The sequence below is a fragment of the Dromaius novaehollandiae genome, chromosome 15 (assembly GCF_036370855.1).
Source record: "Dromaius novaehollandiae isolate bDroNov1 chromosome 15, bDroNov1.hap1, whole genome shotgun sequence".
Classification (NCBI taxonomy): domain Eukaryota; kingdom Metazoa; phylum Chordata; class Aves; order Casuariiformes; family Dromaiidae; genus Dromaius; species Dromaius novaehollandiae.
In genome coordinates, this window is record NC_088112.1 from 1138096 (window position 1) to 1163641 (window position 25546).

The 25546-nt window shown below is 46.9% G+C and overlaps 1 protein-coding gene across 6 annotated transcripts in view; it reads right to left on the bottom strand.

Annotated features, from left to right (window-relative positions):
* Positions 1–1237: 1237 nt before the first annotated feature.
* The window catches only part of PSD2 (pleckstrin and Sec7 domain containing 2), a 102090-nt gene continuing 77781 nt past the window's right edge, over positions 1238–25546 (bottom strand). For 5 of the 6 annotated variants that reach the window (XM_064520727.1, XM_064520725.1, XM_064520728.1 and 2 more), the window contains 8 exons: positions 21579–21668; positions 20379–20422; positions 16326–16516; positions 15056–15126; positions 7729–7886; positions 5953–6097; positions 4710–4853; positions 1238–3047 (listed from right to left, as the gene is read on the bottom strand). In XM_064520727.1, coding sequence (XP_064376797.1) covers positions 2841–3047; positions 4710–4853; positions 5953–6097; positions 7729–7886; positions 15056–15126; positions 16326–16516; positions 20379–20422; positions 21579–21668 — 1050 coding nt within the window. In that variant the 3' untranslated portion in view covers positions 1238–2840. Of the gene's footprint in view, positions 3079–4709; positions 4854–5952; positions 6098–7728; positions 7887–15055; positions 15127–16325; positions 16517–20378; positions 20423–21578; positions 21669–25546 lie in introns of all 6 variants that reach the window. The other variant, XM_064520729.1, reaches the window with a different exon arrangement.

Genomic DNA, 25546 nt, shown 5'->3' on the forward strand with positions numbered 1-25546 from the left:
CTCCTGGAGGGCCAGGCACAGGCTGGGGGCTCTACTAAGTGGTGCATTTGGGCACTTATGGGAGGAAAAGAGGATGCACCTGCTTAATTCTTCTGAGCTGCTGCTCTTCTCTCATAGTGATGGCCAAGTACTTCACCTCCAGGGAGGATAAAAGTGGGACAAAAGCCTTTTTCTTCCTAGTCATAATCTGAGCTGGCTGAGGGAGGTCAAACAAGGCATTTTTGGGTGTTCTTAATGCCCTCTTTTAAGCAAGGTGACCCAGCAGGCCTGTACATGCAAAAGTATCCTGATCAGCCCTTCTGCATCAGGACAAACCATGCTGGTTGTTGTTATGTGCAGGTTTAGCCCTTTCAGCTGCCTTGCCAAGGAGTTTAACACAGACCGCTGCCCCTTTCCACATCCATTATGCAGAGAGCCTCTCAGCTCTGAGGAGCTTTTCTGGTGCCCAGAGAAGACTTTGCAAGACCCTAAGTTTCCTTGCAATTCACTTCTGACCAAGGGCAGCAGAGTAGCACCCTGGACATGCGGGACTTAGCTGCTCTTGGTTGCTTCTTCAAACACATTGGAGATGTTGCTGCCTGCTGGAGGGGATGGAAAAATGGGATAGGCTGATGTATGAGATATTATTACCTGGGACTTTGGAAAGCAAGAGTCAGGCCTGACTTTCCCCTAAGCTTCCACTCTGTGGGTCAGGGTATCTTTACACACCAGATGCTTCCTGTGAGCAGCATCATCTGAGAGGTCCCCAGTGCAAGGGATATCTGTACAGCACCTGCCACAGCGAAGCACCCAGTGTGTTACAGGAGTAGCCACAACACCTAATGTAGCCAAGGGCTCTTCTGGTAACAGTTCCTAAGATACCTCTAACCCCCAATGCAGATGCTGATATCTTTCTCCTCTCATAAACCTCTAGGCTGCAGGTGGAAAGGTAGGACTAGGATGTGCTGGATGAAAGAATGAGTTACCTGAATGCATTCCCAGAGCCACCAATCTGTCTGCACCTGCTCAGAGAGTCATCCTAAGCATAGGCAGGCCAGCAGTCTCAGCACCCAGCAGGATGGGCAGGCTGGCACCCCACTCGTGGAAAGGCAATGAGAGTTTTCCGGTGTTGCCAATAGGGATATGGCTTTCACTCGGTGGGAGCTGGTGGAGACCAGTTTGAGCAAAACCATCTATTGCTGTATAATCCGCAACCACTTCAGCCAACAGGCTTTGGTGGAACCGTATTTCAGACCAATTCTCTTTACCAACAGATTCAGCTTTATTGTTATTCTTTTTACATGATTCTTAGTGCATCATTTCAAATAAACTATCAAACTGTACAAAGAAACAGATCAAAAGAAGAGGTGACAAAGTTGGGTGGAGGTTTTAGTGGCATGAACCATCATGGAAAACAGTAGTCCATAGGCTCTCAAATGTTGATGCTCCAAAGAAAATATTTTTGTTTGTTTAAAAAATGCTGCAAAAATATAAACAGCAAATGACACTGTAATTAGCAGCTACAAGATCCCTTAAAACTGGAACTTGATTACTGTGAATGTACCTAGGAGAAAGAAAAGCAACCCGAGATAAAGAACCAAACCAAACAGTGAAATAAATAAATAAAGTGCAGGAGGACAGTCATGGCATTGAAATGCAGTGGAATCATTTCTAGTACAACAGTAAATCATTGGATCACAGACAACAGAAAGGAACAGAAACACAATTCCCCATTTAAAAGAGTACAGTATGTGAATCGCAAAATGGAGGAATTACAACATCGCTGGACAGTTAGAATCACTCCTGCACTCATAGGTAAGGTTGAATCTGAAGCATGTCTCCAATTGTGCCTCGAACCCAAAGTGGCAGAAGTCACGGATGCTAAATAAGCAGCAAGTTGGCCAGTTTGTCTGAATCAGTAAGAACAGAAGAGCAATGTTTCACGGCAAAGCCGGGGGGATTTCCTTTTGGGTAAAAAAAGAAAAAAAAAAAGAAAAGAAATGTAGGCTACTGCATTTTTGAAAATATCCTACTAGGCTGGTCAGACCCTCCATGGTCCCTAATGTCTTCCCCAGGAAGCTTACCTTTGTTTGCACACTGAGGTTTAAAACCCACATTAAAGTTTCCTTATATATATATATATATTTATTTATATATATTTATGTGTGTGTATATATATATATAAAAAAAAAGGAAAAGGCAACAGAGGGCACATCAGGCCTTCATTGCCGTGGGCGGATCACATTCCCATGCGCCCATGCTGAAGACGCCTCTCACTCGATCAGTGACTAACTCATGGAATCTGCCCTATTGCCATGTGTTGAACGGTGCTCTTCTCATGGCAAGGACATGCTCTGCTGCTCTGTGCCCTTCTCTGAGAGCGTTTGTGGTGCCACAGACCCTGTTTGCTCACTGGAGAGATGAGGGCTGAACCTTTGAATATGAGAATTGGTTGAGTCTCCTGCACTGCCAGGAATTGTGGACGTGAACCAGTAGAGGCTCCAGGGAGAGAATGAAGGAGGGAAGCATTGAGAAAGAGAGGGCTACTGGAGAAAAGAGCAACCTGGCCCTGGGAGAATAAGTATATCCCTTTATTGTGCAGGTGGTAGTAGGAGGGAAAGAAAAGCCACAGGTGCTGTTAGGAATGAAGAAAAGGTGGAGCGTCTATGATGCTGAAATGCCAGAGCATTGCCAAGGAGTGTCAACTAAAGCTTCTTTGATTTCTTTCACTAGAGCAGTCACCGTATCATGTATGTCTACGGCTTTGTTCATATAAATTCCTAGGTAAAATTGTGCTCATCGATCTAGTCCAGGAGCGCAAAGCATTGCTGGTTCATTTCCCCTTCTGTGTGTGTTCCTTGTTAAGTGTTCTGCTCTATAATGTCCTTTTCTGCCTTGCGACTGATGGACACATGCCCTTGGCTCAAGGAAGGGCTTGAATGTGTCTTCCGCAAAGCAATATCATCAGCTTCCACTTTGAAGAAGTTGGTTTCAATTTTCTCCAGGTCATCCGTCCCAACTTTTATCTTCATGCACATCAGGTTGATGTATGTCTCATAGCGGCTCTTCTGCAGGGGAACAGGGAACAGAGCAGAGAACCTGGGAACAGGGACAGAACAGGGCATGCACGGAAAGCGGAGACAACACTGTCTGCTACTGCAGGAAACCACATGCTATATTGTCAGGATCCCACTAATGACAGCCAGCAAGTACAGCTTAATTACAGCACAATGCCTGATCTATGCCGCAGCCTAACAAGACCAATCAACCCAAGGGTGAATGCGGAAGGTTGTGCAAGACTCCAGTTTCTCTTAAAGGTCTCGACTCTCGCTCTGACTGTGGGAGTCAGGTTTTAGAGGCAAAAGCAGGCCAACGGATTTGCTCCTTCCCGATTTGCGATATTCAGAGTTTCCATCCTCCTTCCTGCCTGGTTAGGAACATCACGACGATGTGCCTGATGAGTGCAGTAATTTTCAGGGAAGAATGTTCCCTTCCATTGATTTAAATACTTCTGCTTGCTGTTGTACTCATCCAGTGATTCACTGTTACTGTTAAATTGTGCCCCCATTGCTCCTCACAGAGCATAGCGCAAAAAGGAGGCATTTCCTCTCTGCCTGGCACCTTTGCTCCAGGGTTAGATGGATTCTGTTTTTATGGGCTTGTGTAATACCCCAATCCTTTCCCTAAAGTCTCAGAGGCAGCATATTCTCCCTTCTTTGTCAATACAGAAAAACAGGCATTTCCAGAGCATACTTCATAAGATAGGTAAGGTGAACTGCAACCTGGAAGTTCCAATTTCTACTCCCTGACTAAAAATGAAGTCTAGAGAACTAGCTCAAATGGATCCTAAATAAGATGTCTGGCAAACAGGAGGCAAAGGGGGGGTCTAACAGCAGGCAACAACTGTTTGAAGGGTTGGCACAAAGACAATGGAACCAGAGGCCCCCAATTGTGGCTTGGGAGATTCAAGTTGGGCATTACAAGAAGACCTTTCCCCAAGAGGGTGGTGCAGCCCTGTGATGCAGCACCAGGGAGGCAGGAGATCTCCATCATTGGAGATTTCCAAGACGGTCAGAAAAAGCCATGGCCAGCCTGGGGTAGTACTGGCAATAGTCCAACCTCTGGCTGAGAGCAGGACTAGAGGTCCCCAGCAGGCTCTTCCCACTAACTCCCCTACGGCAGGAATCCCATCTTGTGCTCAGCTCCTTCTGGAACAAAATGCCCTGTTTCTCCCACAATGAATACTGCTTAGATTTTTCAGAGCTTAGCTACATGCATCCTTAAGGAGTCTGTAATCAGCCATAACATGGTCTTTGGCTTTTATTTACAGAAATAGTTTTGCCAAAACAAGAATAGTTCTCCCAGGGTTTCCCCTAGATTTTTATCAATGCTGCTGACTGATGCATACCAACAACTGAACCACCTTCTTACTTGGGACCAGAGGAAATTTCAAGTTCCAGGACAGTGAAGGAAGATTTTATTTCTCTCATCAGGTCTCCCCTCTTCACATTAGAAATCGCAGAGGGATGCAATGTCTGTTATTTCTTTTTTTAGCTGCAGTGCAAAACAGCGAAACTTGCTGCTGCCCCATGACACCCCTCGAGCTTGTGAGCCCTCTTTCATTTCTCCCTTTTCATGCTTTCCCACACAGCATCTGCTCCAGACTTATCAGTTCTCTCTCTTATCAGCAAAGGTATCATTTATCACAGAAAAGATGAAAGTTCCTTTACCTCAAATATTAGGTAATGTTCTTTCAGCCTATACTCCTCAGCCTCTTTTGACTTGAGGCTCTTCTCTACAGGATGTAATTTATGCTCTGATAATTCATCTGCAATCTGCTTCATTTTATTTTCATGGGACCTCAGCTGTTCCTCCTGCAGAGAGAAGAATGTCAGGTATTAAAATGTACAAAGATGTAACACCTAAGCACACCGCCTGCCTATTGACGTGGGATCTGTCTCTGCAAGGACGTAAGCTTAGCTACTGGAATGGGCTGTGTACCATGTGCTGGAGCCAAAGGCGTGCAGCACATCTGCAAATTCATCTGATAAAGAGCTGCTGAAAGATAGGTATTTGAAGAAGATCAAAACCTATTCATCACAAGTGCCAGGAGTAGATTTCCCTGGCACTTGGGCCTCTTTAGCAACACAAACATGAAATGTTCTCTGTCCTTTAATACCCAGACAGAACTGGCTGCATCCCCACAGCTGAGCATCCTGCTCTTTTTAGAGAAAAAAAGCACCCTCCAAGTCTGTGCTCTGAGAAAGACAACATCCACCCATGTCTGCCCAGCAGATAAGGAGCTCTATCTCTGCTCTGATCATTTCAGGCTATCCTCTCCCTTCCCCTCTGCTGAGGCCCAGTGGCAGTGTGTTCCCTGCTTTTTGGAAGTGCTAAGGCATGTTTCATATTTCCTGGGCAGTATAAACAAAGGCTTGTCTTTCGATGGCAGCTGCCCATCACTCTTGGTTAACTGAGCCTTAGGCAACTATGCTCTGGTGCACTGTGTCCCACTGCTTCCAAACAACCTTCCCCACTGAGTAGGACTCAGACTCCCTCTTCTCTGTGGCTTTTCAGCTTGAGAAATAACCTGGCACCCTCTCTGAGTGTCATGTTACAAAATAAACCAGGGCTGTAGCCAGCTCTTGGACTCAGGACCAATCATTTCAACCCCAACAATGGAAAGGTGCTGGGATGTGATGGACAATAAGCAATAAACAGTCCAGAATCAACAGCCATTAAGGCAGAAGGTGTGTGCGCTGGGGTATTTTACCTTCATTGCAGAGGAAGCATTGGTCAGACATGGGGTTTGCTGCCCACTACACTCCTTCATGCCCTGAAGATAGGGATGTGTGTATCCCTGAGTGCTTAGATATGTCAGGCAGGCAGGCACTGAGGGAAGCCACGGATGGGTGCTGAAGGGCTGGCTATGCACCAGGCACCTCTACCACCACTCCTTTTCTCACACATTACCTGGCACAGTTTAGTCATGGATGAAGGAAGGAGCGGGCGGCAGAACTTCTTCATAGAGCAGATTGCAGCTGGGAAGGCTGGGGCAGAAAAAATGGCAGCAACGAGGTTGATTCGCAGGATCCAGGAGAGCATTTCTTCCTTACTTCTGTCATGGAGGAGAGAAGAAGAGAAGCTGGGTTTCTATAAATGCTCCTGACCCAAGCCCAGGCAGCTAAGGAGGGCCCTGAAGCTGTCTGCTCTCAGGAGGGCTGTAAGTGGCCTTGCTTCAAAGCCATTTCTGTGCTACCCTTAGTTGTGAGCCTAATTGGCTCCTCTGCAGTGCCTTAATGATTTCAGGACTGTTGTCCACCTACGTGAAGCCCTGACAGTTCCACCTTCCTCATCAACTCTGCATTCTATGAGAAGTTGAGGAGAGGTAACGTGGTGGCAAGTGCGAAGGACATACCACTCTTTGGAGATCTGGATGCCCACAACAGAAGTCCCATGGAGCACATGGATCCCTCAGATGTTCATGGGACACAGCCCAGGGTCCTTAATCAGATCTTTCAGGAAGCGCTCCCACTAGGTTTCAACTTGATTTTCATTGCATGAGTCTAGATGTCAAGATTTAGCCTTGACATTAATATCTCATCATAACTTACAGTGTCAAGTACCTCAGGAGGTGACAAAGAAAACATCAAATAGAAAACAGCTCAATCACGTGACACTTGTCAGCAGAGCAACTTTCCTCTGCAGTGGACTAAGGAAGAAGACGTAGCCTGGACTGGAAGGCTTCTTTAATGACATTAATGTAGTTTTCCCCATCACTTGCTGACAAGGTGAACTGTCAGCTTCTTAGTTCAATGCCTCCCACAGACTGAGAACAGAAGCTAGTAAGAAGAGAGTGTGAGGACAAATCCACACTGGGGACCCCAGGACCATACTTGGTAGCACAGTGGTGTGATTTGGGCTGGCTTGTTACTGTAGCCCAAACTGTTTGTACAGAGCAAGCAGGAAGAGACTTTGGAAATGTCTACTTTAGATAGCTGTCTCTCAAGAGTTAGTGCTGGGATATAGCTATCAACTGGTAAAACACTTCAAGCACATTTTAAAACAGTCTTACAATTAAGTGCAAGTTTATCCACATATTCCCTTGCTATTTTTGAGAGGCTATGGGAACTCCATAGCCTGTCTGGAAACCATGTTTTCCTGTCCAGCCTTGGAAACCCTCTCTTGCAATGTAACCCACAGACAGGCTCTGGAAACATTCTGCTTCATCAGCTTCCCCTCAGTCCTTTAGTAGCAAAATCCAGCTGAAGACTGTAGGATTTTGCCTGATGGACTGTGTAGCTGCGCTGGATATGGCTTCAAGGGGGTGGGGTGGGGGGCTGTGGATCACTGCAGCATTTTTGGTGCTAATGTCTGAGGGAGGGAGAAGGGGAAGTTAATTCCCTCCTCAGCCCTTTTCCTCTCATCCTCACCTTCTCGGCCAACCCTGGTGAAAAACCAGAAAGGACTGACACACACCACTATCAAGAGTCCGATTGCTGTCACATAAGTAAACTCTGCTCACCTGAGGTATAAACTGTGACCCCATGACCAAGTTCCTTGCACAGTCCTACAGACCTCATCCTCAGCTCTCCTTCTGCTTAGCACCTTCTTCCCCCAAATTCTTTTTCTTTCTAGGGTTCTCCTTTAATGTATGGGTTGATTTGATCAAGAAGAAGAGAATCCGACATTGGCTGGAAGTTGGCCTGCCATTTCAGGCTTAAAGGGAAGTCTCCTGGTGGTACTTACGGGGCCTGGAATAGAAACACTCTCCAGTCAGCTGTCTTCAGCTTCAGCACATTTGATTTTTTGCTGTAGTCAGATGCTTTCGTGGCTAAGGCATGGTGAACACGAATGGCATTCTTTAGATCCACTTCAGAGAGGTCTTTGTCAGGTTTGTATTCATCCTGTGAAGAAGGAACGTTAATTGGATAATGACAACACTAACATTTGTGGGTTACTTTAACGAATATGCCTTTTTCTCTGTGCTGTAATCACAGAGTACTGAGACCAGAAAAAGCATCGCTTTGTACAGTAAATGCTAGGAGCTGACAATGATAATAATTAACATCTGGCATCTTCCTCCATCATTAAGTTCACTGGGAAGATGTAAAGAAGGAGATGAAAGTTTTAAATGCAATTATCAATAGTTATCTCTAATACAGCACATGCCTGGGGCTTTGAGGGATGACACAAGACAAGGCTAGGTTTCTCTGAGCTTTATCCATAGCCACAGAACTCACACCAGTGTGCAACTCCCAGTTGCCAGAAGGTATCACCTAAAGACTGCCCTGGAGCTACACTGATTTACATGCTGGGAGACCTGGGCTCAGGGACTTGCACTGTCTTTGGCAGCCCTGGAGCATCAATATTTCTGGAGCCAGTGCACCTCTCCATTCAGAGGTGTGGCTGGTGGGACAGTTGCCAGACTGAGCATGGCACAGCCAAACCATGCTTGGTCTCGCTTTAGCGTGTTTGACACACATTTGCAGTTTGCTGCAGCATTGCCTTTATTCCTGCTTCCTTGATGCTCTGTAGCCCTTTCCCCACTGCAGGAGAATTTCTCACAAGCAGGGAATGTAACAATATCTACATATGTATGTATTTTATAAACAGATGGAAAATCTCAAACATCAGACTCTAATGGGATTATCTGGACATAGCACTTCTTAGGAAAAATAGGAGTTCCATCAATCCCGTGTTCACCCTTTGCTTTCAAACTGACTGAGCTCCTGGCCACTTTAAGTCAGGCTCTCACACTGTCCGCTTTCCAGCTCAGTGGCTGGTCCAGCTGGGTGGTGAGATGGATGGATGGATGGACAGATGGATGGATGGATGGAAACCTAGCCCTGGCTAAAACAAACTGCTTTCTCCCCCATCCTGCCAAGTGCCCACCTCCAGTCGGTTATAAACTGCACCAGTTCCCCTGCTCCAGGTCACTGCCTGGATGAGTGGGCTGGTGCAAGGGAAAGGGCCATACTGGGACTGCATGTTTGTGCTGCAGGAGTAGAGAGCAAACTGCCTTTTTGGGTAACTACACTGTCTGATGGCAGCTTGAGCTGTTGTGAAATGACCATGTTATAGCTTATTTCAGGGCAGGCTATCCCTGCAAGAGCCTGCCTTGCCCTGCTGATTACAGTTCAAACCTAGAAGACTAGTTCAGTCTCAGGTGTCTTGCTGCCTTTGACTGTCCTTGTCTGTCAATATAGAGGCAGCTCTCCCCTCATTCTGGTGATCTATTCATCCCAACCCTTCTTCAGGTTTCAAGCTAGAGCTCAGTCTCTTCTGCAGTCTTGAAAAAAGATGTTTATTTCCCATGTCCTGGTGCCACAAATCCAGCCCTCCAGGGAAAACCTGTGCCACAGTCTCCTGGTTGGTAACCCTAGTCAGTAAGGCCATTCTCTGTTGCAGGGCCAGAAAGGTCTTCCCTCTGCTGCATGGGCTCTGCAGAGCAACCAGGATCAGCACAACCCAGTGCATGAAAATGGCTGGCACAGATCCTTGCTCCTGATAAGAAACAGGCTTCCAAAGTTTTTCCTTCCTTTCTTTTCTGAAGTAGTCATCCCAACCTGGAGAGGGGCTGCCATAGTGACTGGTGTATGAACACATGGGCTGCTTGGCCTCATGGAAAGAAATGCTGTGGGGCACAGGGCCAAGAAATGTCCAGTACTGACCCCTCACTCATGCAGTGAGTGATGCCTTCTTAAGGGTGAACTGCAAAGAAAAGTCCTGCATGGGAATGGATGGGCAGTGTGGGCACCCTGCTCATAAGGCGATGATCAGATGGGTTGCACTTCGGGATGATATACACGACCTTTCCCCAGTGCACTCCTGCACTGCTGCTTGGCTTGGAGCGCCTCTGAAATTCAAGCCACAGCCAAATGTCTACAGATACCAGTGTTGACTGCAGAAGTAGAACTGGTGCTGTCAGTAGTCAGAAAGATGGGCTAATTGTTTTTTAACAAAGAAAAAAAAATGCTTTGGCTTATGAGGACCTAATATGTTACTCCACTTGGTGTCAAACAAGTGCTTGAGGGAAACATTGCTGCTCAAGCCTAGTATATCACAGAGAGACTTCCAACGCTGAATGTTTTTCCAAAGTTGAAGCTATTTGGATATGAATAAAACTGACTGGGAAGCCCATGATCTCCTATTTCAAGAAAAACTTTCTGAAAATATGGTGAGAATAACGAGGCTTAGTGGGAGGTGACAAGGAGAAACTGTTATGGCTGCAAATTTGTTCAACTAATACAGATCATCACCTGGAAAGGCATCTTCATTTATTGCCTCTATTGATTGCATGCTCATACATATTAATGTAGGCATAAGGAAAAGCCAAATCTTATTTTTCTAACATTGGGCCCTGTAAATCAGCAGGAGGTTGAGTCAAGCAGGTCCTCTCTCCCTTGTGCTTCCTCGCCAGTGGAAATGATGCATTTGCAGGAATGCGTGGTGTCGTATGCCCGCTTCTGCATGGGTCAGATCTTCCAGGAAGCTCATTTTGATGCAAATGCTGCAAAAACCATGATGATATGCACTGCTGCCACTGCTGGGAGATCTCTGTGCCTGAACAGGCACCCTCCATAAACAGCCTCCGAGGCCTGTAAGATGCCAGTCACAGACAACTGGAGTTCTTACTGTGCACGGTACTTGCACTAGCGCTTAGCCTTCCCTGGGAGAATAATCCCATTGCCTTTCCGCAAAGCATGTCAGCTCTGCTTTGAAGCCCCCACTGGCTTAAGTTTTGCCTCCATCTCATTCTGAACTTCGATGTAAGCTTAAGCACAAGCTTAAGTGCTTGCTGTTGTGAAAGAGGCATATCCAAAAACATAATAGTAACACAAACACTTTCATTGAAGTAGTTCTGGTTTAAATCTCAAAGAAAACTTTTTTATATTAAAACCTAAGCAGTCTCCTGCCACATTTGAAGGAACTTCATGCAATGATTTCTCCATGCTGTAGTATTTCTGATCTTACTCTCACCTTTTTATAACCACAGTGTTATCTTGCCGTATTGAATTTGGCTTCATCTACAGAGGCTGATAAAGGTATTAATCTGGTATCACAGGGTTGTTGAATGTTTTGTCCTATGTGTCCTGCTTCGCTCACATGGGTACGTGCCACTGTGAAATGGGCAAGGTCTGATCTGCCATTCCATTTCAATTAAATCAGGATAGGTTTCAAGGCTCCCAGCCCTCAAATGGTGAGGAATTTTTTTCCTTGCTTTTCTGGGTGGAGGATGGTGGGGCTCAGCAATTTTCAGGGTATGTTTTGGAGACACTTTCTGCAGAAATTGAGCCCCTGTGCAGGTGCTTTGTTTCAGAATCTCTCCAAATTGATTTAATTTCCTCTTAACTTTTAATGTTGACTGCATAGACAGACTCCCAGTTCACATGCTTCTTCTGCCTGCACAAAGACCCTGTTTAAACATGCACGACCAACCCCTCTCCTGGGCTTACTTTCTGCCATGGCAGTGTTCCATGGCATCTTTAGTTCACTCTTCCGAACCCAGCTCTCTCCTGCTGCCCACCTCTGTGTGTGGAGGATCCACAACTAAGATGAGCTCCTCAGCTTACAGCTTGTTTTCAAGAAAAGGTATCTCTTATGTCTGCCTGCCTTTGAAGGGTACCTGGATGGGCTGAAAAAGTCCAATGCACTGATTCTACTGCCTCCTTCTCTGGGCTCAGAAGCAGCCCCAAGCAGTCATATGAAAATGGACAGGGAGCTACAGCATTTTCTCATGTTTCAGCTTGTGAGGGGTTTTCCTCTTTTTCAGTTCACACCCACCAGGCTAACTGTTTAATAAGGAAAACTAGCTGCTGTTCTCTTCAGTCTGGCCATGAACGTGGTACTCTGAGCAGCATTATTGTGATAAGGGCCTGGCTGCATGGGACAGTGCCCACAGCTCACGACAATGCTGGGAACTCCTCCATGAGTCTGGGCTGCAGGGTCAGACACTGAAGGAAATGCTCAGACCCACACCCTTTTCAGTACTTCCATATAAGAGCACCTCATTCTTTATAGCCCTTCATTCCTCCTCTCAGTACCCCTCTATCTGTGGTGATTAAGGGTTATTATCCCCATTTTATAAAGGTGAAGTAAATCGCCAAAGGCCATGGAATGAGTCAGTGACACAACATGGATTAGAGTGCAGAAGAGGTGCGCCCTGCTCCTAAGCCTGCATTTCGCCCTCAAGACTTTGCTGCATCCCTTTAAGGGATCAAGCAATTGCTTCAGCAGACTGTGCTAGAACATGCTAATCCAGCAATTAACACCGGCGAGTCAATGACATATAACATCTCTACATCAGCAGGTTTATGGCTGCTGCCTGGATTGCTTTCAAAAGACTGCCGTCTATCCATCCACCCCTACCCTTCTGCCTATCTTATATTAACCTCTCTAACCATTCCTCCTTTCCTGTTGTCTATCTCCCCAGACAGCCCCCACGCCATTTCTACTCCACTTGATCGCCAAGGCTGGTCTTCATGGTCTTCTGAGAGTCTCCGACTAAAGGTCCTTGGTTTGGCCTGAATGAAAGCCCAGAACAGGCTGAACATGTGCTCCCTGGCATGAGGTAAGTCTGGTAGCAGGTACTTTCTTCTCTGTCTTCATGTCAGACAATCCTTTCCCAGTGATTTGTGCCCAAACCAGGTATTACCTTACATTTATCCTCAAGTATCTTCTGCTGAGAGCTTGGAAGGCTGGCACAGGGTTTCCTTCCTTTATTGCATAATTATTTTGCTCTGCAAGCCACCCCATCAGCAATAGACTGCACTAAGAATCAACCAGGTGGGTTGATTTTTATCAGCTCTCTGTTGTGGTGCTGGGAATGTTTGGAAGTGGCAGTGCAAGGACTTTGGCTCGGTGGTCTTGTCCTCCTGTCTCTTCTCCATGAGCTTGGTGGACCCTATGTCTACCAGCCCAAGTCAGCACAGGCAGTCCTTTGAAAGAGTCCATGTATAGTCAAACAGCAGCTCATGATTAAGAAACCTCTCGTAACCCTTTGCCCAAAAGTTCCTCAGGTTGACTTTTTGTTGTTGTTGTTGTTCCTTATGTTACTTCCTTGGGGCACCCTAGGCAATTCTGGTCCCTCCTCTAATGACGTCAGTCATGGCTGGTATTTACCAGACACCCTCATAACCTAGCCAAAACTTAGGTGCTTTGCTTCTTCAGTTCTTCTCCATAAAAGAAGTCCTCATCCTCTTAACCATTAGCCCCTGAAGGCCAAGCTAGATAAAACCATTGTTCTCCTAACATGTGTCTCTGTCAAGCCCATGCCCTCTCTCTTTTGGAACTATAAGCTTCTAGTATTAAAATAACAACCTGTCTTAATATACCAGTCTGTAAGGTCACTGCTACTGGCCTTGTAGAGTGAAGAAAACCAAACCACTCGTCCCACCAGCGGGAATGATACTCAGCATTTGCTTCATGACTCCTTCTCATACTGTCCAAGCACTAAGAGAAATCCGGAGTAAACTGGATTTTAAACCAGCATAGGAAGAATCCTCTCCTGAAAGTGTATTTGGTTCCAAGTATATTTACTCTCAACAGCCTCACCTCAATGCCCGTGCCCTTAAAGGTCCTTATTGAAAAATTCCTTTAAATTCAGTTAGTTCCTGTGATTTTGATGAAATTGCATTTTTCTCATAGCAAAACTGTTCTGTGAACAAAACTAAACGTTGAGAGTAGCTCTGTATTAGTTAAATCTTCATGTCTCACCCCGCAGTCAGCCTGAGGACCTCTTCACTGGATGCTGCGTGGAGATTGCAAACAAGACAAGAGACTGGAGTGTAAAAAGAGTGTCAGTGACTTGAACATGGCCACATTTAGAAGGCTGATGAAGACCTGGGCTCTCCTGTACACTGCAGCTTCCCTCAGCTGCACAAGAAGGTGGCAAGGCTGTAAAAATGCTGCTTGACTAAGAGCAACCCATACATCAAATTACAATCAGCTACTGCCAAACTTTTATTGGCCTTGTGACATGTGCCATAGTATCTGGCAAAACACAAGGATCATTGGGGTGTGCTATGAGCTCTGAGTCATAATTTCATGCTGCCCTGAGGATCTCTGTGCCTTTCTTATATAAATCCACTGTTTGTTTACTTTCATTGCTTTGGAGATAATACTGCAACTCACAGTAACATCTATCCACAGGGAGTGCTGTTTCAGCAAGGTGAGTTCAATGGCTTACTGCACAGCATGTTTTACTAAGTAGTTCAGACCTAGTTCACTGGGTTATGTGACTGCATGATAAACAGGCACCCTTAGCTGGCTCTTACTGACATTAAAGTGAGGTCCTATCCAGGCTTCTCAGATGTTCTCCACATAAAGACTACCAATGGAAATCCTCCTAGCATTCAAGAGTCTCCAAAGGCAGAGAGATGAATGCTACAGCACACATGGAGGCTCTTCTGTGGTGACTTTGCCCCTCGTGGAGATTTGCAATTTATCCCTGTGTTGACTAGAGATGGTTACAGACCTGGGGAGCTGGAGGAAGCTCTATGGAACAGAGGTGCAAAAAGGCAGAAAGCTCCATTTGGCAGCTCATGGAGAACCCAGCTCAGCAGGGTCCTGAAGGAGACATATAAAATTTAAGCATGGAGAGGTCCTTACCATGTTCAATGGAGCTATTTATGCTCAGGTTTGTGCCAGCAAATAAAACAACAGGCAGGACAAGACCAGTCTTATGCTCTGCCCCTTCAGATTCCTATTGCATGGCTCACCAATATCCTCTATCACCTATTCCATATCTTTTGCTCAATAATCCTCCTCCTACCTGCTGGGACTCTGCTGCAGAGAGCCTTCTTTCATATTTCATATGTTCCTTCTTTCATATTTCTTCCTGTATGGCCCTCTTGTGAAGCTGTGAATAGCACCTTTAGCATGAACATCACCACAGAAGACGACAGCATCCTCCAGTTCTGTGTACAGGTCTCCAGAGGAACTCTGCAGATGTCCATGCATGCATTAGGACATGGACCCACCTGTACTTGCATCTACGGGACTCCTGCTTAGGGGAGCATGAATGCTTTGGAGACAGCACAAATTAGCAAATGGTTCAGTCCACCATGGTTACCTTTTGTAAATAAAGGATGGTCCCTTTAAGCACAGCATAAAATTTCTTCCAACCTCTTCTTCCTCTGGGAGCTAAAAAAGGAAGAACATCTAATTACACATGTCTGCTTCTGCCAGAGCTGCTTGACCTTCACATTTCTGGCAAGATCAACCCTTTCCCTGACCCACCACAAACATGCACTGATGCCAGATCTCATACACCTCCAAGCAGAGACGTGCCAGTTAGAGAGACCTGGGCTGGGAGATGCAACCTCACAGCAAGAACACAAGCAGGTCAAAACTAGAGATGAGAAGGTATAGGGGTACCAGTGGACACCTGCTGGAAGTCTCTGCTTCTCCAAACCCAGGTTCATGTTCCTTGGACTTAATGCTTGAGGAGCAGCAACATACCCTGAGCTTCTCTAGTTCAGATGGGTGAAGCAGACATACTCTAGCTAAGGCAGCTTCTGTTCCACCAGGGATGGAGGCTTACCACTAGCTGTCTTGGCAGACTCAGGGAGAGAGAGCTTGCTAGAAGCTGAGGAGGGGTGGGAGGTGAGGAGAGCCATCTACATCATCACAAGAGAGCTGGTCCTCCTCCACCAGGGGTGGGTTATTAAAAAAGTGCTGGAAGCAAGGGAAGCCTTTGGTGGTAACCTTCTCTTCTCAAGACCTTTTAATTGGCTACAGTGACTGGGCCATCCATATCTGTTAGCAACAGTGGTTATCCAAGGGGACAGTGGATATCCAAGTGATTAGTGATTCACTAATCACTGCTCACTAGCAAACAGCTTCCAAATACATTTCCTGTTACTTTTCCTGTAATCCCACATGCTGACTGCAAAATTATGAGGTATTCTATTGCCCAGGGCCCTGCGCATAACAAAATGTAGATAAGGCCAAAGCTTCTAAGACTACTCTGCCGTAAGGTCAGGGCTGAGGTGGGCGACTGCTGTGGAACCAGCCTTGCTCAATTGCTCAGAGTGTGGAATTCAGGGTTATGCCCATGACAGAAGGCCAGGTCTGTGTCAGCAGCATGTGGAACAGCAAACACTTTCAGGTTCCTTAGCAGTGAGAAGGGAAGACTGAGGTCTCCTGAAAACATTCAAGTCTGAAATGCCTCAAAACACCCTCCTTTTTCTCTGAACTGGTGCTCATGTGTTGGGGGCTCTCTCTTGTATTCTCTGGGATGGGGTGAGGAAATGCCATTTCAGAGGGACAGCCGGGGGAAGGTTGGGGGCAGGCTCTGGTACTGCCTACGTCACATCTCCACCTGTCCCATTAACACATACTTCTCTTCCCATCCATGTCTGCATGGGTTTTGCGCGTGAGGACACCATGCTTGTAGGTGACTGCATTCAGCGCTTGGGGGATGTCCAGGAAGGGGTTGCTGCTGTCAACAATCCTTGTCACTTTCTTTGCACTGGCTCCAAATTTGTCGTCTACCAGCTCTGAGAGTGATTTCCTCAACTCGTCTTCATCACTTGGAAACAAAGTCAGAGAAGAGATTGAGGAGGAGAATGAGGAGGACACATGGGATAGGTCATGGTGGGCATAATCTGCTCTTGATTTTGAGAGAGTTGCTTATTACAAGACCGGTCAGAGAAAGAAAAGGCAAGGAGACCCACAGACTGTATCATACAGGGCACACGAATGGTGGTGATCTGGACGCAGCTTGGAGGAGCATGGATGGCAAGTAACTGTCCCAACAGTTCCACTGTGACATTACTGAAAACAGGTAGGGATGGGCGCCTGCCTGAACACCAGTAATCTGCAGACATAGCATTGTTAGGACTATGATTATTTCAGAGGGAGAGTCTCCAACTATGTGGCTCACCAGCGGGGGTCAGGAGGAGGTCTTTTGCTAGACACCAGGTATCAATGGGTGTCACCTCTCCTAAGGCAGCTTCTGTGGCCTTCTAGATACTGAAGGAGCTTCAGGAATTTTCTCCACATCTCTGAGGCACAAAAGCTCTGCAGACGTTAAGGAGATGGGCCACTTGATCCTGGAAATCCTGGAGCAGGTTATGCATTTGACCCCCATTTCTGTCTTCAGGTTGGGACAGCAGAGAGCAAAGACTGCTGGTCATTTCCAGAAACTGCTTCTCCTCACAGATGTCCTGGTCCTGGACTCTGGACAGCAAGGGCTGAGCAGTTCATGGAAATGTTCAATGATTCCTCAAAGTCTGCCTCTTCCTTTTTGAAGTAAAGACGAATTCAGCACATAGAAATTAGAACTTGCATGGGAAGTATTCCCCCAGTGTCCTTAGGACATTGAGAAGGGAAAGCAAACAAGGAATTTCTGCCCCAGCTGGTGCAAGCTGGTGTCAAAATGGCCTGACTGGGTGCCTGAGGTTGCACACTAGATTGGGGCCAAATCTCAGCCGAGCAGTGAGCTGGGGATTAATCACTTGCCGAGACGTAAGCAGTAAAATACCACATTTCCCCATCTGCAGCAAGAAGACTGGTCAGAATAACAGGAACCTCTAGGAACAGAGTTTGATTTATGAGCTCTTGGCCCCGATAGGAGTCCTGGGGCTTGGGCAGAGTATAGAAACCATGCTTGGCTGGTGAGTTAGTGGGGGATCAGTTCTCTGGCTTGTACCAGAGAGGTGCCTGGTGATGGGATTGTGGCCCTGTGTCTGCATGTCCAGCTGGGCTTTGTGGACAGAGTATCTTCCTTGAAGGCCAAGCAGCGGGGTGGCCACTGAGAGAAAGCAGAGGCAAGCAGGCAGAAGAGGGTCTTGCTTGACCCATGCAAGGTTACACCATGTCTCTGAAGAAAGACCAGGTACCCCATGCCGGAGATCATCTGTCTTGCTGCAGAGAAGGTGAAAGGTTTCTGACATTACAACTGGCTTGCCTGCAATAAAGCAAGACATGCTGCAGCAAGACAGGTCCCAGACTGATACCTGGGGTGAACGAGGTGGTGAATAGAAATGAGAGAGCAGGGTGGAGGGGGCAGGTGAAGGGCTAGATGTTGTTGATAGGGATGCTGCTCCCCAGACGTGTCCATGTAGGGGAACATGGGCCCCCCACTAGAGCTGTGTGCTTGCAGAAATTGTATAACCACTGCCTGCATCCACTGAACAGCTGCACTTTTGTTGAACTCCCGTTATATAAACTGTCCCACCAGGCACCTTTTGTAGAGCTAGAGAGCTCCCTCTCGTGACTGATGTACCACAGCATGCTAGGTCAATGCACTGAAGGCCACATGCAGCTGGCTCACCCAGGCTGCCATGGCCTGGTGGGGTTGGACCCCTCCAGAGCTCCATGTCCATTACAAAGCTTTTATTGGTGCCTCTCTTTCTTAAGGAATTAATGTAGGATCATATTTAAAGTGGAATCAATGCCACATGACCCACTCAAAAATCACTGCCTTTCCAGTGCTACAGACTGGCTGTGTCAGCACAGCCCCTGGCCCTTCCTGAAGGAACCAGCAGCAATCCACAGCACAGCACAGCAATCATTTCTGCCACTGGGACACAGCTGGTGCCGGAGACTCTCCTTATGTCTGGAAAGCCTGACCCTCCCTGCCAGGTAGCTGAAGGGGGAGGTAGGATCAAACCATTTCCAGACACATTTCTGGCCAGGACAACATAAGGTGTACAGCAAACAATGGAGCTAACAATCCAAGAGGTCCTGCTCAGTCCCACAGTCCTCTAGAAACAAGACAGGCCTGAGGCTAACTTAGAAGACAAGAGGTGTCCATGCTGTAACCTGAAGGCCGCAGGTCTCTTATGGGCTTCCCTAAGGCAGAGGTGTGCAGGCAGGGAGAGCTGCAGGGAAAGCAGTGGGCTAGGGAACACACAGCACCTTTTTTTGTCAAGGGATCCTGACATATGCTGGAGATGGATGGTTTTTAATAGAGAAAGAGAAAAGGGCTGAGGAAGATGCAGTGCAACTGTTTGTGAAATCATCATGGAGGTAATCATGCTAGCTGTTCTCAGAACTGTCACCATGTTGTTTCAGGGTAACTGGAGATGAGAAAGGTGTCTGTATACAGCTGAAGAGGAACAGATTTATCTTGTCTAAGATCTTTATCAATGACCTGGAAGAGGAGACAGAGTGCACCTCATCAAGTTTGTGGATGATATCAAACTGGGAAGTGCGGCTGACATCCAGGAGGGCAGGGCCCCCATTCAGAGGGGTTTTGACAGTTTGGAGGGATGAGCCAAGAGTAACCTCATTAAATTATGCAAGGACAAAAATGCAAAGTACTGCAGTAGGATAGAGTATTCTGCAGAAGGACAGGCTGGGACTGACCGCCTGGGGAGCAGCTCTGTGGAAAAGGCTGTGGGGTTCCCCGTGAACAAGCCGAACATGAGCGAGTGATGTGTCCTGTCAGCAAAGAAGGCCAACAGCACCCTGGGCTGTATGAACAAGAGCACAGCCAGGAGATTGAAGGAAGTGACCTCTACTCTGCACTCGTTAGACCGTATCTAGATACTGCAATCAGTTTAGGGCCCCCCAGTACAGGAAAGACACTGAAAAATTGGACAGAGTCCAGCAGAGGCCCCCAAGATGGCCAGGGGACTGGAGCAATCGCCCTGCAAGGAAAAGCTGAGGGAACTGGGCTTGTTCAGCCTAGAGTAGACATGGCTTCAGGGACCTCATCACAGCTTTCCAATACTTGTGAGGAAGTTACTGAGAAGACAGAACCAGATGCTTCACTGGGGTGCACAGCAGGAGGATGAGAGACAAGGGGTGTAAGTTAAAGCAAAAGAGGTTTTGACTGGATATAAGACAAAAATGTCACTGAGGATAATTAAGAATTGATGTGCAGATCCAGAGAAGCTACAGAATCTCTATCCTTGGAGGCTTTCAAGACCCAGCTGAACAAAGTCCTAAGCACTTGCCTCTGAATTCAGTGTTGACCCCATTTTGAGTCTCCTGGACTGGAGATGTCCGGAGGTCCCTTCCAGCCTGAGTGATTCTGTGATTTTATTTCCAGAAAGAACAGATGGGACTGTAGCTTGAAGTGGAAGAGAAGGGAGGTCTCATAGACCAAAATAATCCAAGATCTTGAGCTCCTCAAGCAAAGACCATGCTCTGGAATGATGTGGAGAGGGGCTAGAATTTCTTGGGTATAACAGGAAATAGAGGCCATTCCCTTCCTTTAGATCATGCCTATTGTTCTAGCATCCACAGACTGCCACCATCCTCTCGTGGCTACTATTGTGTTTGAATTGTAAACAAACCCAGTTTGCCTACAGGAGGGCCTTCAACACTTAAGGGCTTGAAAGGGAATGTTCTGGATGCTTCTGGATCTAAAAACATGAATGAAGACCTGTCACCTACTTTGAAAGACACACTATCTCTCAATGCTTAAAACGTATACTTACATGGCCCACTCCAGCTTCTCATTCTTGATGGAGTTATACAGTGTCTGAAACAACAAGATGGTATTAGCTGCATCTCTTAATGAAGACACTCCTGGATTGTGGAGTCCATCTGCCCAATACACTGTCTCTGTTTTTGGAGAGATGCCTTCCTTGCTGAATTGTCCTGGGGTAGTAATTGCCAGTGAGCAGGACAGCTGCTAACCTACTTGGCCCTTTTTTATCTAGGTACTGTGCTAGGGATTAGACTGGACATGTCAGCAGCAGTGCATGGCAGTCAGCCTTGCTCAGGAGCCTGGTTATGACGTTTGTGCCTAATTCTGGGTGCTGGGCCTAGTCCTGAGTGAATTCCTGCCTTCACAAAGATGATAGAAGAGTTTGGGGTATGTTAAGACACCTTCAGTGTCTTGACTGGGGGAAAGGGGCAGTGGAGATTTAAATGCTGCCCTGAGAAGCAGGGGCAGAATGAATGCTTTGGAGCACAGCTTTTCTGTATTTTCAGATTCCTCCTGTGCAAAATTCAAACAACTTCCCTTGGGCACTGGGAAACAAGGAGCTAATAGCTAGGAAAGCAGAACGTGCAGGTGGCCCTGACCATGTCTGGGGTAGGACAAGGCATGTCGGAGTGGGCTGTCTAAAGCATACTGTGACACTCCTGATGTGGCACTGGTCCTTTCAACCACTTTCCATACAGCGAAATCCTGACCAGATCAGGCTGCTGGAACTGTGGCAGGTATGGACAATGCTGGTGGTGTTAAACCACGTGAAGGGAGAAAATGCTGATTTTGGGAGTCTAATCAACCTTCTGTGGTACTGAAATAGTTGTACTGGAGTGTTTGATCTAATTATGTGGAAGTGAATGTAGAAAACAGTATCAGTGACATGTGGCCATATTTATTTTGAGTGCATTGCTCTGTGCACTGTCTGGTGGGTCACAGAACTACCACGATGGAGGGAGACCCCCTGATATGTTCTGAGGACAGATATGCCACCAATCTGGACAAAAGATAGACAGGGAACAGACCTCCGGTGATTCACTTTGATGTGCAAGTTAGCACAAGCTATCAGTATGGGTTAATATTCTTCCAATGGAAGAACTGTGCACTGGAAAATGCTGATTCAAGGGCATTTACTGTCCCAGCAGGATTGGGTGGTACTACAGCAATAACAACAGCATGTAATTGTCTATTTATATCATATTACCTTCAGCAAATCCTTTGCAAAGTCCTTCCCATCGTTCAGCCCATCCAGGTTTGCTATGAACTGTTGACACGACATCTTTTTGCCAATATTCTGTAAGGCAAAGAAGCAGCTCATTATACTTCTGGAGACTTCTGACTTTAATCAGAATGTTTTTAAAGAACAATTTTGTATGTAACAGTGAGGCTTGGATTTGCCCCAAGACAAGCTGGAAACAGGTCTTCTAGTTTTCTATTAGGCTCTTTGCTCTATTTGTTAATGCCAGCATCCAAGCATTTCAAATGGCCTCTTTTAAAATGGTGTAGCTAAAACACCTGCAACTCTTGATCCAAACTTTCCAAGTAGTCACACCTCTAGTCTCCATGCTGGTCTTGGTACAGAAATAGCAACACTGGGGTGTGCCTCCAAGCCAGCAGCATGTGAAATTTTCTGGGCATGCAGAGTCAGCCTCTTAAGGCAGCAGACTTTGGGCAAGGACTTGCCCTTGATGGAAATTATTTCTGATTTCCATTATGGACAGGAGTGATCCAGCTACTGGTACTGTGTGAACTTGGTTACTGTGGAGGGTGAAGGCAATACATGGACACCATGGGAATTGCACCATTTGGAACATACCATGCCAAGACCGTTTGGTGCTGATGCTGCCAGGTCATCTGACATCCCTGATATCTGTCTTTGTCATCTGTTCCTGCTGTGCCTCTTCCTTCTCACACCCTCTTACTCCTCACCACAGCTGGAGTGTCACCTTCTCAGACTGTGCAGGTCAAGGCAGCCCTTTTGCTTTTCTCCCCCTGCAATCCTACCTCTCCAGAGAACTAGAGCAGAGGTGTGGAGGAATCAGGGAGGACTGTGGGGTTCAGAAAAAGGAGTCTGATACCACAGAGGAAAGAGAGGTGTCTCCACTGCCATGTGATATTGCAGCTCTTACCCTGGAGTGAAGCCCCCAGGAATAGACCTCTAGGTGATATTGCACAGAGTGGTCAGGGGAGCTAGTGAGAGGAGAGCAGGAGACATGACCTACCACTGGCAGCCCTAAGGATCCCAACAGCATCTTGACACTTGGTGGGCTTGGACTGTGGTATCAGCAAAGTGGCTGTCCTTGTCCAGGGTCCTCCCAGAGAACCCTGGGAGGATGGGCAAGAACGGCTAAGCCAGGGCCTCAGTGCGGGGGGATGAAGCTGCATCAGATGATATAGGAGTTACTGTGCAGATCAAGGTATGTCTTCCATGCAAGAAAATAACTTCCTGAGAGTGACTGACACCAGAACCCCCTGCCCACAAACATGCACAAAAGATGACTTGGGGTCCTCTTCTCAAGTGAAAGCATCTGCACAGTGAAGCCTTGCCCCCTACACCTGCCATCTGTGTGTGGAGACATCTTCTTTGGCTAAATGGGGAGCTGGCACTGTCTTTGCGAAGCTCTGTCTGATACTTCTAATTATGCCTCCTGTTGGTGCCAGCTTCAGATGAGCTGGCACTCTGGAGAGATCAAGGAAAAAAGGAATAGAGCACGGTTACAAATCCGCAGTGTCTGGGGATGCTGCAGTTGGCACAGTGCAGCACAGCGTGAAACTCAGCCATCTTTGCTTTCTCGAAAAACTGATGCCCACAACTGGATCCCACAGCAGCAGGATCATGCCAGCCATTGCCAAGGGGATGAACTAGTTTCAGAGGGCCCACAGGGAAAACTGCAGACAGGCTTCACTGCATATAGTGTTTCTCTGGAAGAGGGAAGGGAATTTGTGTACTCAAGGGCTCTTGAATTACAGCAAAAAAGACCAGCACTGCAATGGGTGTGTGGGTAGAGAAAGAAGGGAGGTTGAGAGAGGGCATAAAAAGGCAGTAGCAAATCTCCCTGAGTGAGATATGTTGCCCAAAACCCCAAGGCAACAAACTCCTTTGCGCAGAAAGGAGGTGACTACTTCTACCCCTGTCTTCAGCAAGGAAACCAGACTGCATAGCACAAGTCTTTCTGTCTGCAGAGTTCTTGTTGCAGTGGGGCTGGTCCAGCAATGAAGATAGAAATCCGAACCTTTTAGGAAGTGAATGGATATAGTGGGGAAAAAATGACACGTTACCAGGCTTACAGGCCCTTCCTCAGGTTTCCTGTGTATTGCATCCAGGCCATAATTCAATCCCGGGGCCTGGATGGCTTCTTTTTCATTCCATATATTGGTTTCATGAAAATCTGACTCTTTCTCTTGCACATGAAGATCTCTGAGTCCAGACTGAGACTGCAGCAGCACTGTGGTAATAGCTGAGCAATTGAGGACGATGAACTCATAGGATTGCCCTTTCTCTGACAACCAAAAGAGCTGAAGAGAAGGCCCCAGCAAGGGTGCTGGCACTGTGAATCATCTTGTTGGACTAGGTTGTTAAAGTACTGCAGAGTCAGGAGCAGGCTTCAGGCTGGATGTCAGTAGGATTGAGCACAGGGTGCTGGGGTAGCTCAGAAGCAATACAACTTCAAGGCAACTATATCTTAACACTTTAGCTTGTTGGTTTGAGACAGGGACTGGGACCAGCACTCAAATCTAAAGCCCTGCAAGTGCTTCCAAACCAGCACCAGGAGGGATTATGGCACCAGACCTCCTGCATCTATAACCAGCTGGATAAAGAAAACAAAAGAAAATATGCTGGTACCTGGACTTTGCAGCTTCACCTGATCGATACTTGCAAAGAAACAGTTCTGTGACCACAAGTACCTGATCATCAACAGCACCAGTGCCAAGGACTGCCTGAGCTTTTCCACACACTGCAGTGGTATTTAGCGAATGTGGGGAATCCCAGGAACACCTCTAGAAAGGGCCACCATGAGGGGAAAGTGCAGTACTTTCTTACGCAGTGGGCCTCAGTTCAACAAGATCATCGCATGTAGACATAATCTTCAAGTCTGGGCATGGTTCTGTTTGAGATGAGTAGCTGCACACCTAAAGATCAATATTCTGATGTCTATGTCCCTAGCTGAACTGGGATCTCTGGCCATAAACAGTTATCTGCAGAAGCTGGAGAGAGACACTTCCTTGAGGAACTGGCCAGCCACACAGATTGGGACATCTTTGCTTTTCTGTGATGCATCAGTCACTTGTCAATGACAAAAGAAGACAGTGAGGTTGCTTCACAGCCATGTGTAGCTGCTATTCCTAATATGTCCCCCTGGCAGAAAAGAACTTCAGTCCATCTTTATCTGCTCCAGACCATGCAGTAAACTATGACAAAGCACTCTAAAGCAATCAGCTAGCACTATGATGCGCTTGGATGGCAAGTGTGCGAGTGAGCAATGGATAAAATATACGAGAATGGATGGATAGTTAGAACAATGAACAGGCAGAGATAGTATGGGAACAGATGGACAGAAACGGATGGGTGCAGACAGTCTATAGGAATGGATGGATGAGAAAGGGTGCACTAGGGTGGTTAGAGTGTATAAGAATAGAGGTATATTCAAGGTGAGATAGGCAGATTTGCGGATTCCTGTGGGAATGCTGAGATTGACTGAGATTGATGGTTATATGGGTAAATAGAGAGGGCTGATTCTGCTGTCCCATGGTTTCACGTCCATGCAATTGCATTGTTTATAACAGAGATCTTTCCTTCTCTGAGCCTCAGTCATCTGCTGCTGAGCTGACTGATCCAAGACAATCACATATCATGGTTGAAGTGTCCAGGATGACTCTACCCTCCTCCAGAAGACAACAGGCTGTAGCGTGGTAGACCTTGGCTGTAGCCAAATCCCAACGTTAGGAGGCTGGGCAGGTGAGCATGAATGATGGAAAGCTGCGTGCTTGGCAGGAAGAGCAGGGAGCTAGGTGCTTGGTGGGAAGAGCATGTGCCATGTGAAAGCCCCAGCAAGAGAAGCAGGCTGCTAGGGGCCAGAGGCAGTGAAGGGTGGCTTCCCAGGATGCTCTCCCCTGCCCTCACTCTGTAAGGTCTTAAAACACTCAGATTTCTGAGCCGGAACCCCCAGGCAC